Source organism: Hoplias malabaricus, chromosome 1 (genome assembly GCF_029633855.1).
Source record: "Hoplias malabaricus isolate fHopMal1 chromosome 1, fHopMal1.hap1, whole genome shotgun sequence".
NCBI lineage: Eukaryota > Metazoa > Chordata > Actinopteri > Characiformes > Erythrinidae > Hoplias > Hoplias malabaricus.
The window spans coordinates 11,527,547-11,541,347 of NC_089800.1; the positions used below are offsets into that span (position 1 = coordinate 11,527,547).

At 38.2% G+C, this 13,801-nt stretch overlaps 1 protein-coding gene across 1 annotated transcript in view; it reads right to left on the reverse strand.

The window, feature by feature from the left end:
- Window positions 1-13,801, reverse strand: part of bmp6 (bone morphogenetic protein 6) — a 52,277-nt gene that overhangs the window by 21,846 nt on the left and 16,630 nt on the right. Inside the window, exon 2 of the mRNA XM_066646769.1 lies at window positions 5,508-5,700. Within this exon, the coding sequence (XP_066502866.1) occupies window positions 5,508-5,700 (193 nt within the window). The remainder of the gene's footprint in view (window positions 1-5,507; window positions 5,701-13,801) is intronic.

Below are 13,801 nucleotides of genomic sequence, written 5' to 3' on the forward strand. Positions count from 1 at the left end.
GATACTTGATACATTATTTTATCATAGTTTTGTAATAAGGTTTTGACCAAAATCATGTAAGCAAAAATAATACTGTGAAATAGAGTGAGATATTAAGACTGAACATTCATGTCGCAGCATTACACTAAGCAGCTGAATATAAAAGGTATAAAAGTAGAATCAAAATCACTCTGCTAACAAAAGTAGGTCGCTACTCACACTTTATGCCAAACGTCATGAGAGAACTGTCTCACAGTTCAAAGAGAATATTTTTCCGTGCAAGTTTGTCTTTTACTGTACTGCTTAAATATTGTAAAATTATGCAGAAAATTTGAAGAAACCAGTCCATTTCAGAAAAAAGGCTGGGCATAATTGTTGAATATGTGTGACTTTTTATCCTGCAGATGGCATTGAATTCGAAACTGTCACGCTATAGTGATAAATAAAGTCACATGAAGTAATGCAACCTTAAACTATATTAACTAGGAAGAAAGAAATGTGTCAGTCCTATGTAGAACCGCTAGAACAATATCTCTGGGCCCAGGCTCATCATATATTGGCCAATAAGACCATACTGTGTTCAGAAGAGTCCATGTTTTAGCTTGTTTTCATGAAAACTATTTTTTTTCTTTTTTCCTGCTAATTAAGTGACAATCCAAACTGTTATCAGCGATAGGTGCAAAAGCCCATATCTCATATTGTATGGGGTTACGCATCAGTGACCACAGCATGGGTGGTTTGTGTATGTTTCCATTGATGTGGAGGTAAATATTGAGTTTTTACAGAAACATATGCTGCCATCATGGCGCCCCTCAAACGGCAGCCAGCTACAACAGCTTATCAATTTTTTTTCTTTACCTTTATATATATATTTTCTTTTTGTTTTTCTTGGGATTTCCTACCATCATGACAAATATGCATTTTATTTTTCTGATGTTTTGGGGACTATGATTTGTACTATGTCGGGGGATGTTGTGCACAGCTATGCCTCCATTGTTTACACCAGGGAACAGCTGCTAGCGCTCAGTAACACTGCTATTATCCCAGAGGAGTTTACTGAGATTCCACTGGAACTGAGGAGGCGCAGAAAGGGGAAACAGGCCAGTGCTCAGCGTTGCACTAGCAAGAGACTACAGCCATAAACCCACCATTCCGTTGGTTCATCATGGGGAATGTGAGAAGTCTCCTCAATAAAATGGATGAGTTACCAGCTTTGACTCAGCATCAGCAGCAATTCTGAGAGTGTAGCCGAATGTTGCTTACTGAGACAGGGCTAAATAAGCTAACTCCGGATGCTAGCATCATACTGGATGACTTTTAACTTCAGCGGGCATACAGTACAAAGAAAAGCAGGACGAGGAGAGGAAGGGGACTGGCTATGTTCATCAATGACAGATGGTGTAATGCAGGACAAAAAATTATTTAAGAACAACTTTGCCATATGGATAATGAACTATTAGCCATTAGCAAAACGCCATATGATTTAGCAAGGGAAGACAGCACTAGAGACAATAAAACACTGGGCATGTTCTATGCTAACACCAAGAAGGCATATCTCCCCTCTCCCCACCCTTGGGCAGGTCTGATCACAACCTGTTGTTCCTGCACATGATTCCTACCCTCCTCCAAAAGTCACACAGTACAGTTTCTGAGCCCAGACTAGCAATAACAGAGGCTCTGTTCTCCCTATTACAGATCAGTAAAACATGAGAATGATATTGAGGTAAACAAAAATTACATAGTGTTCCTTTAAACCTCTTTTTGTTTGCGCCTTTATTAGGTCATTAGCATATACAGAGACATTTCCACATTTTCATTTTATTGTTACACCAATAAAATGGGCAAAACATATTGTGGTTGACTAGATAGCTTGATGCTGTTTGAAATAGGAAAAATAACCATAAATGTCTGTGTTTTGCCTCAAAGGTGATTAATTGATGGTATTCTATAAAAACGAGGTCATTTGTTATTCCCTTGCAATTCTGGCATCCAGCAGCACTACACCTTTCTAGTCATTATTCTGCAGAGCTTTTTCATTTTGCTGGTTTTCTGAACTACCTGTGACATAACACCACTGCTGACCCAGCTGCTTTCATCACTACACCACTCACTCACCCTCTTTATCCAGTCAGTCCAGCTACTGATCCTCTGCAGTTTGCTTACCAGCCAGGCATCAGGGTGGATGAGGCTTTTTTGAAATGGTGTGAAGCACTTTGATCACTCTAGTGCTTTCAATACCATTAGGCCCACTCTTCTGAGGACCGAGATGAGAGCGCAGGGGTGGATCATCACCTCATAACATAGACCATGGACTACCTTACAAATAGGCCACAGTATGTGTGCCTAAACGACTGTGTGTCACATGCAAAACTCTGCTGTAGAGGGGTTCCACAAGGAACAGCTCTCTTCACCCTCTACACAGTGGACTTCATCTATGACACAACACTTGCTATTGTTGGCCAAGCTGGCATCCTTAATGGAAGATATCTCACATCCACTACAGGATACAGATGCAGCACTTGGCAGTTCCTTCAGTGACAGACTTCTCCCACTGTGTTGTGTTAAAGAGAGATATCACTCTGCCTACTGCTGTTGGGCTCTACAATCAGCACCAACCCAAGCAGGGCATCAGACACACGACATTATATATAACAAATAAGTACCCACACTTCACTCACTTCTTTTAATGCTCTAAGTTATTAACTGGATTGAATGATTCAACAATGTCTCCTTTCTGAACTACTCAAACTGTAAATGTTGAATTTAGCAGAGTCCTGTTGGTGGATTTATGTCAGATTAGCTGTCTAAAACATAATTCAGATGGCCTTTTCCCAATACTTTAATATATGTACTGTTGTAAGATAAAAGACCCAGTTGTATGCTTTTGCCAGATTTTAAGTTATTGATTTATATTTGCCTAACTGGGATCATTGGGTGCAAGGCAGGAACACACCTTCACAGGTGACACACACTCACACCTATGGATATTTTGAGTCACCAATGTTTTTTGATATTTTGAGTCACACAAAATGTGTTTTTGGACCGTAGGATGAAACCGGAGCACCTGGAGGAAACCCATGTGGACACGGGGAGAACACACCAAACTCCTCACAGACAGTCACTCAAAGCGGGGCTCGAACCCACAACATCCGGGTACCTGGAGCCATCTGACAGTGACACTAAGTTACCTGCTGTGCTTTAAAATAATTAAGGCAAAAATCTGCATCATTCATTTTGAGTTATTCCAGCTGGTGATAGATTTAGGTTGATACAACACAATTTTTTAAGTATAGTGAATGGCTGAAAAGAACTTATTCAGGTTTACAGTGTATTAAATGTTTTTATATATCAGCTGCAATTAGATGGTTCCTGTTAAATATTTATACTTATTCTCAGTGTAATATCTATAAGCTGTGCAGTATTGCTTGTAAATCCATATAAATGTGTTCTCTTTTATTTTGGATAATGGATGTTTAGTTTTTTTTTATTTTTAAAGTTAAAATACAAAATATATTCTTCTTCTTCATCTTTTGGCTGCTCCCATCCGGGGTCGCCACAGCGGACCAACCGTGATCCGCACACCAATCTGGCACATTTTTTTTACACAAAATACAAAATATATTGAAGATATAAAAGTATTTTACTTGTTGCTTTGATTATATAAAAAGCTGCTTGAAAGTTTACTTTGACCTATAAATTGATCAGATTCTCACAAAAGTCCTAAAAGTAGATAATGGAAACCAAATCACACAAATTAAACAAAAATATTAGACTTTTTAGATGTATTTATGGTTCATTGTTGTCGTGATAGTGAACTACTAAACATTTAACACATCACATTAGCCAATGAGCCTTTAGTTGCTTAGATGTTACCTTGGGTTCCTTTGTGACTGTAGTTTTTGACATGTCTTCTCTTGGCATGTTTTTTTTTTTCTTTTTTGGTTGACCACTTCTAGGAGGGTAATTATGGTCTTGAATATACTTCATTTGTACACAGTCTGTCTGACTGTGGATTGGTGGAGTCCAAACACATTAGAGATGGTTTTGTAACTTTTTCCAATTTGATGAGCATAAACAACTCTTTTTTTGAGGTCTCAGAAATCTCATTTGTTCATGCCATGATACATTTCCAAAAACATGTTGTGAAAATCAGAACAGGACGTCCATTCACACCTGATTATCATCCCATTAATTGAAAAAAGCCTGACTCTAATTTTATTATCCCACTGTATTATCTGCTAATCCTAAATGTTCACATACAGCCGCAAATATGTAATACTGGATCATTCTCCTCAATAAAGAAACTACCAAGTGTAATATTTTTGTCTTATTTGTTTGATTTGGTTCTCTTCATCTAGTTTTTGTGAAAATATAAAAAAATTAGATTAAATTTTTCTTAAAATAATCATTCTCCTCTACGTTAATTCTTTGTCTCAAAAAAATATAAAAAAAAACATTTAAATGAGGTATATATCAGGACTATTATTTATGTTTAATTAAAATGACACATGAATGAAAATAATTAAAAAGCAATAAATACTTTACAAACCGATTAACATAAATAAAAAAGCTCATTTAAAATTCACAAATAATTCAGCTTATAGTAAATAATACACAAAAAGATTAAAAAAAAGTAATTCAACTTAATTGGAACAGATGGGATTTAGTCTCTTTTTAAAAATACCTAAATCAGTTAGTGCTCTTAGGTCTTCTGGAAGGTTATTATAAAATTTGGGGTATAATAAAAAACACTGCCCCTTTGCATTTCAGCCATGACCAGCAGCAGTTCTGAAAATGAATGACACCCTGGCCGTGCATGAATTGAGTGTGTGGCCAAAGTATGTGCTTTGTGCAAGAAGTGCAATTTAATGAGTATTATGTGTTGGTAACTACTTCCTATTTGAATTTTTTTTTTTGAAATAATGGATGCTACATCCTCTGGGCAAAAGAGGAGAGGAACCATCTGGCTTCTTAAGCACACAGTTCAATCATTCATGATGATGTTGAAGTGGATTAGGGCACATGGCATGGCTACTTGCACCGTTAATGCTGAACAATATATACAGGATCTAGACCTTGTTTATTTTTCAGGGAAGGCCAACACAATGAAAATCATATTCTATATGGATTACATCATAAGGGTATAAAACAGTTACTAAACCTTTGAAAACCTTTTGGCACATTATGAAAAGAAAATATGATATTTGATTTCTTGAAAAGTGCTATATAAATATAATGTATTATTATTAATATTAAAACTATTATAACCCAAACTGAGACCCAAATTGCCAAGCATCTAAAAATCCAGCATCTATAATTGCAAACGTGACCCTGTATCAAATGTTCTTGTAATTTGTTGGTGGCCAACCAGTTTAAACATCTGAAACGTTTTCTTTGTACCTCTTTCCATTAAACATAGGGTTTAAATGATTCGCACCTCACAGCATTCTGTTTTTGTTTACATTTTACAGAGCCTTTAGCTTACATGTTGCAATGATAATATTTTGATCAATAAACTGGTTGCTCACCTGTCAGAGTGGTCACCCAGCACCTGGAAGACACTGAGCACGAAGGTTTCATTGCGGAATGTGCTGCTCACACATTCCTTGTAGATTCTGAACTCTGCTGCTGTAACTGCTTCTCCTTCTGGGATCTGAGACAAGTTGAATTTGAACTCCTTATGATGTCTTCTGTGTGGAGACAACTCCCGGTCATACTCCACTGTTCAAAGAAATACATTAAGACAAATATATAAGAACTTAGAAACATATTTGAGATACATTTTTAAATATATATATATATATATATATATATATATATAAATTTAGTACAAAATTGTATTATCCTTTTTAAGTTGTAATATATCTATATTTATACAAATATAACAATCTATAACTAAGTCTCACACAATTTACCCTCGATTTTTTTTGATGAGTTTTCAAGCATATGCATTCGTACTATAGACCACTTCACAGAGAGGCCACATGCTGGGGAGTCAGCTTGCAATAATGATCCAGTATATCTGGTCGGACACTAATTCCCTATTTGCTTAAAGTGGTTCCCACAGCAAAGCCCATCGTGAAAGATGTGTTTCCACACAGTTAAATACTTGCAGAGGAAGAAGGAAAAAGGGGTAACCACAGTACGCCTTTTAGTCAAATGAGAACTTTGTCATCTCCTGTTCGACTCCCCCGCAGATGCCACCACCAACTCCCTCTGTTTCCCAAGCCTGGTGTAAGGCTGGCCATTCCTGCCACGTAAGTACTTGTCCAGCCAGATACCCTAGCACAAGGGCCTAGGATAAACTGTTGTGATCTGATTGGATTTCCATGCATTGTCACCATGTGGAGGTCAGGAGCCCACACTTTCATCCCAGCCAGCCCTTCCTCCTCAAAAAGGCGAGGGAATTTAGGAGAAAAGGACAGAAGAGTAAATTAAAATGAGAACAGACAGATGGGGGGATTAGTCAAGGGCTTTGGGGAGTTAGCCAAGGTGTGCCCCTTCCTCTAACTGATGAATTACAGTAGCAGCATAAAGAGGTCAAACTTCTTCAGTCATCCCTGATCTCCATCCCTCCCAACCACAAGGCCCTAACACATGTGTTATCAATTAATAACTAGAGTGTGTGGAGAGGTTTGACAGGGCCCCTTTAGAGAACAAATCTTCAGGGACATCTTTAGGACAGCTTGTCCTTGTTCTTCCTCTTCAGTACTGACTGACTGACTATCCTTGCACAACCCACTTGTAAACACCAGTACACACAACATCCACTGGTACTTCAGACCCTGTGTGAATTAGGACGAGAGAAAGATGAGGAGGAGGAAGAGGACCTAGGACCAGATGACACTTAGACACTTACAGATATTTCCACCCCTACCATAACATCATGGTTTATTGATTGAAACGTACAAAAGGTTCTTCATGATGTTTTTCACATCAGCACCAAAACCTGAATGTGGCCTTTGTTGCTTGCGACTGAGTTTCATTAACTTACTTTACTGCTGTTTTCATAAGAGCAGTGCAAAGCAACCAATCAGCATCATAGCCTTCGTAGATGAAACATCTATTAGCAGAAGCTGCAGCAAGGGGGTCATTGGTTTCACAAACTTTCACTTAGCTTTTTAAGGCCAAGTAAGTGAATAATCACTGAAAACTCCTATATATATATAATGATTCTTGCTTGAACTCATTCACAGACAAAAATGCACTCCTTTACAAAAAGAGTCATCCATTTAAAAGTTGTAAATGTGTATATAGAGTGATCCTTTAGATATAAAAGACATTCTTCTATTTAAAGACAAAAAAAACATTTTTAAATTTGATTCAGTAATATTTATTCAAGGTTTTTCACAAGCAGTGTCATCACAAAGCAGCTTTAGAAAAATATGGGTCAGGCCTACTTCGAAACAGTGCCAAGGAGAAACTCCCTTTAGAGCAAAAGGAAAGATTCCTTGAGAGGAACCAATACTCAAAAGCAGAAACCAATTTTGGATTATGATCCAGTTGGGGTAAACAATCCCATAAAAATGAACGGAGCAAAGAGAACAACTTGGGTCAGTGCAGCACCGGCATAGAACAGCAGGAACAAACAGAAACAGGTGGAGTTTCATTGTTCTCCCTGTGTCAGCATGGGGGTTCCTCCAGGATCTCAGGTTTCCTCCCAGAATCCAAAAACATGGAGGTTAGGTGAAATGGCTAGTCTAAAATCTGTCCGGGGGGAATGAATGAATGTCTGTATGCCCAGATTGGCACTTTACCCTGGGTTAACTTCCTTGTGCTTGATGCAGTCCTCCAGGTCGTCAAGGACAGTCATTCCTGGTTGAGAGTTTGCTGTGTGCATTTGGTTACCACTTCTCTGTTTCAGGCATCAAATAATACATTTGTTTATATTTACAAGATACATTTTATTTGTACAGTAAAACACTGGATTTCATTTCTTTGTGCTTTTGTCAGTTCAATAAAAAAATGTCCCAACTTTTCTGGAAATTGGCTTTGTATATATGACATATAATAGTATGTAGAAGAAAAATACATTTAAGTCCAGTGCTGAAGAGAACAGTGCTACATGCTTTGTAGAGAACAGTCAAAAATACTTAGTGTTAGCTTTTGCTCCTCCAGTTTTGTGCTATTATTATTATTATTATAGCCCATACAGAGTGACACAAAAAAAAGAAAAATGACTGTGACCTACCAAGCAGCTGTCAGAAGCTACTCAGTGACCTAACTCTCTAGTGAGAAATAAACACAGGCTAGAGACAGATAGAGAGAGAGGGAGAGAGAGAAAGAGAGAAAGTACGTGACCAATCTTAAAGAGTGCAAAGATTGAGGTAGGAGTGAGAAAAGAATTTGAGATAAATAATTGCAAGGACTGGATGAGTTGATGTGCAGAAAAGGGGCAGCAGGGCCATGCTGTGGTCACAGTGGTCAGTACTGAGTAGCACGTTAAATGTTTTCCATCATATCCTCCAGAGGAAAACCATGGTCTTCTGCATTTAATCCCTAACACAACTCAACTTTTTCCTCCCTGTCCGCAACCACAAAGAAAAAAAAGCCCAGAAGAAATAAAATAACACTTCACCTTTCATACTTTGTTCTCCCACATTCAGCTGCTCCCAAAAAAAATGAGGACAATACAGTGGCTATGTAGACATGCTGTATTTGTGTCCAGGGAATAGTGAGGCTAAAGCATGAGTGCAAATTGTGCATTCAGCTGTACAGAAAAAGGCACATTTTATTGAAGTGAAATTCACAGTGTGATTAATTGTAAGAAAGACACAACATGATTGCATCAAATCACTACAGCCAAATCAGCTTGCTAATGCACGAAAAGAAACAGTTAGGTAAAAGGTGGTAATGTATAACAGTAAATCTGTTATTGTTTTTACTTGTTTTTATTATCCATCCATCCATCCATTATCTGTAACCGCTTATCCAATTTAGGGTCGCGGGGGGTCCAGAGCCTACCTGGAATCACTGGGCGCAAGGCGGGAACACACCCTGGAGGGGACGCCAGTCCTTCACAGGGCAACACACACACACACACACACATTCGCTCACACACTCACACCTACGGACACTTTGGAGTCGCCAATCCACCTACCAACGTGTGTTTTTGGACTGTGGGAGGAAACCGGAGCTGTTTTTATTATTTTAAGGGAAAATCTGAATGTAAATGAATGAGATTACATGGCCATAAATCCATTAGTTGTCTTGTTAACGAGTATCTGTCCACCCAGTGCAGGTGTCTGTCTGTCCCAGCAAGTGCAACTGTGTTATTACCTACTAGTCCAACAAGAAGAAAGCAAGCAAGGCATCTGTCTTGCATCCTTTTATCACTATTAGCTCAACAATTCAGTCCAATAGTTACTATTAATATTTTTGGGTCTCTCACTTGGTCACACTCTCAAATGTCTCCATACACCCCATGTATTGCACAGTGTAAATAATAAAATAAAGGTTTCTGCACTCACGTACAGTGTTGTAAGATGGATTATAAAAGAAATTATATTTAGCTATAAGCTTCATCTCCTTATTAAACTTGCGCAATGTCTGGGTGTAGTAGCCTTAATTTTTATTATCTCTGAAATACACTATCTATGGAGTTTGGTGCTATTTGACCCCCCTTTTTCTACTTCTTGCTTCCTTTGTGTTGGTGTGTTTGACATGTGCAGCAGTGAAGTATTACAGAGTTGTTGCATAAGATTTTCTGACCGCTTCCAAAAATTACACTGCAGTTTCTACCATTCCAAGCCTGGAGTAGCAATTTAAAACTAAAAATGTTACATATTTTGTTTAAGACAACGTGGTGGGGGTATGGTCACAAATTTACAGTTAAATGGAAGTTTTGACATGTTTTTTTGGAATGAACACTGTGAGTAAATCAGCTGGTCGTGTCCTTCTTAGCCATTTATAGTGCCTCAACACACGAGTGTTTTCAACACTGCACACGAACCGAACCCTGGTTTGGTTTTATCCAGACGGAGACAACCTATTTTGGTCTGATCAAATTTTGGTCCTTTTCGTCCAGACCAAAGCTGAGGCACCATTCACACATGCTGCTATTTTTTTTTTGGACTAACCGAAAAGTCTAAAGTTCCAGAACAACAAGCTATGTGTGAAAGCACCATAAAAAACAGGACCACCAGCCACTCTATGATGATCCTGATTAAAGACAATGCTACAGGACGCTGTAAGTGATTGGATCTCAGTGACGTGTATGATTCACTTACATAAAGTGCAAACAACAAAACAAAACAGCAAAATGGAATGGGTCACTTTCCCTGACGATTAAATTAAAGACATACACTGATCAACCATGATACTACGACCACCTCCTTGTTTCTACTCATTGTGATGGTGGTGTGTTAGTTTGTGGTGTGCTGGTACAGGTGGATCTGACACAGAAGGACTGCTGGAGTTTTTAAAGCCCTCAGTGTAACTGATAGAATGAGAAAAGTCCTGTGTCCACTGATGAAGGATTAGTGAACCACCAACACAAACTGTGCAGCAACAGATGAGCTACTTTCTCTGACTTTACATCTACAAGGTGGACCAATGAGGTAAGTGTGTCAAGCAGAGTTTACAGTGAGTGAACACAGTGCTTAAAACTTCAGCAGCCCTGATGTGTCTGATCCACTCATACCAGCACAACTCACATTAACACACCAGTACAATGTCTGTGTCACTGCATCACTGAGAATGATCCACCACCCAAATCATACCTGCTTTGTGGAGGTCTTTTAGGAGTCCTGACCATTGAATAGGGTATACAAAGCAACAAATGGACTATAGTGTGTAATTATAAAACTACAAAGTTCTCCTGTATGGTCAGATAATGGACAGTAAATGTGGAAACAAGGAGGTGGTTATAATGTTATGGTTGGTGTAGGTTCCGTCAGAAAAACTAAACTACGCCCCAGAAAGAGTTTCAGTACATATTAGGCCTAGCAGCCTGGATTGTATCATGTGAACGAGAACATGCACCACTGACATCATACAGTGATTGATGACATAATCCTAAAAGCATGCAGACTGAGATGCTGAGATGCCACAGATTTTCATACTTTAGAAATAACTCTTCAAAAAGAAGACGTGAGCAGAGACAAACCTTAATAATCTTGAGTTTACCCGTTACTGAAATTCAGTTTGAGACCCACAGTATAAGAGTCAGATCCAGCCAGGGTAAATAACATGTATTGTAAACTGTCTATGAACTCTTGGTTTTGCAACTTTTTTTGGCAGGCCTGTGTTTATAATGGAGATTTATCAAAATTGTTTGAAAATAAAAAATGTTCCAAAGGGCTAACAAACAAGTCCCTCAGTGAATGTTAAAGAAAAGTAATTCCTCAGAAAGTGCTATAGTTATTTCATAAGTAATAATTTAACTACTGCAAAAAACATCAGAGAAAACGAATGTCAAATACAGCAACTTCTGAGTTCAGAACAAACAATAACATTTGTTATTAGTTACAATAATAGTTTAATATATTTATTTAATATACTATAAAAAGTGTTTCAGATCTGTTTCAGACCTGGATTGTTTGTGTGTCTGAATGTATGAGAGAAAGTCACACAAACAAATAAATTAAATTGATCATGATAAATGAGAAGTTTGAAACGAGAGGGTAACATTGCTTTACCATCAACAACATATTTGAGTAATAGAATGGAGCTGGGAATCTGGACATCTGTTATTGTTGTTTATGTAAGTCTTTTTTCTTGGAAAAAACATAGATAAGAAAAATGTCTGCACAAGCACTACAGCAGTTTATATTGAGAAATGATATCTACAAAAGAATTCCTATCGCTTGGTTATTGACATTTCAGTGTTTTTTCACATCTCTGCTCATACTGACAGTGAAATACTATACCAGGTTTTGTGCCTTGCATGTCTCCACAATATTCTGTTGAACTCATTATGTTTTTATCAAGCCAAACAGATTCAGGAGTGTTAGAGCTTAAGAAAAACAAATGTGCAGAACATGTGATCATAGACTGGGGCGATCACAGACAGAGAAACCAAAGGAATAATCCACAACTATAAAAGACAGACCTTATACAAAAAACCATGAACATGGAAGATAAGACATGATCTAACCAGGAAAAAAGAACCAGGAGTAATGACGTGCAAATGCTCCGAAGAAAAAGATAGAATATAAAGCTTAATGAATCACAAAACAATTTCAAGTTGTAAGGAAGACGGGGCATGGCTAAAAACACAAAGAAGATACACAGAGACCGATACTGAAGGAACATGATTACAAGAGAAAGTCAGTAAACTAAGATGTGCTTCTAAGTGTTGTAAATGTCTCTCCAGCGCAGTGAGAGGAGCTGTGTACGAGATAAATGGGTCTGTCTTTTCTATTCATTTACATTAGTGCTGCGCTCTTAAACCAAATAATCGGTCCCAATATGGTGCCCAAAACAAAAACATTACAACACTGCAACCCATGAATATTTATATATTTCAAACCCTTTGTTTTTATTGATGAAGTCATGATAATAAGTATCCAGCTGACTACGCTGGCAACACACAGAGAGTAAATGCTGCTGATACATTCACAGATCATTACACTTACAGACAAAGTTCAGGGAAACATACTTTTGTCACTGACACCAAGTAAAAAAAATAGCCAAACAATTCAGCTACATCCTTGAAGGTCAGACTTTCCTGATTACATAACCTTGTCCACAGTGTGCTATGCAAGAGTGAAAGTTCAGTGTCAAAGCATTTAATTACATCCACTATCTTTGCACCACAGAAGATTTCATGGTTGTCTCATTTGGATAAAGCAGTAAAAATATGCTGGGGCCCCAGGCATGTGAAGAATTCATAAGTGTTTATGCAATTATTCTCAGATTCTCCCAGGCCTCCCTTTCCATATTGCATGGCTGCAGAGGGCACATACTCTTACATCTTACTCAGTCCCCACATTTAAATTCTTCCAGCTTCCATAATTAAAGGCCATGGCTGCTCCCTCACTCTTGTGAACCTCTTGGGGTTCATTTGTTTGGTTCCTATGTGATCATTTTAGAATGATCACTTAAATTAATAAAACTGGAGGCAGGTACATGAAGATTCATTCATTCATTCATTGTCTGTAACCACTCTCCAGTTCAGGGTCTCAGTGAACCCAGAATCACTGGGTGCAAGGCGGGAACACACCCTGGAGGGGTCGCCAGTCCTTCACAGGGCGGGTTCATGAAGATTCCCAGACAAATTTCCAATTATATTTGCTTGAACATGCTGGCCTCCTGAATTTGAATTGTGAACATATGTATGATATCTAGGTGATGATTAATGCAAAATGAATTGTGTTGGCCATTTCAGATCTCCTAGAAATAAATTAGTCGTTTTTGAATTTCCATTTTCCCCAGGTTACTGGTCATGGTGCTTTGTAGTACAGCAACTAGAAGGCAGCAGGATCCTACACCAGTGCTCCCTGGACATTTCTTTACAGCTCTGATCCAAGGCTTTGACCTGGAAAAGGCATGAAAGGCAGCTCTGCAGTAGCTGCCAGAGTTAGTATGGGTCAGTCAGAGGTGTAGGATTTTACAGCTATAGTTCCTATCAACAAAGTCTTACACAAGATACTCACAGAATCCAGACTTTATGGTCTGAGCTTCAGCAATGACACAAAGGATTAGTGAAGAGGGATTTAAAAAAATATTTAAGACAACCATGCTACTTGCATGTGCTAATTTATGTGTGTGTGTGTGTGTGTGGTGGGAGAGAGAGAGAGAGAGAGAGAGATTTCACTTTTTTTTTAATTAAGTACAAAAGACCACTTCTAATTAGTGTTCAGCTACTTTAAGGTGAACT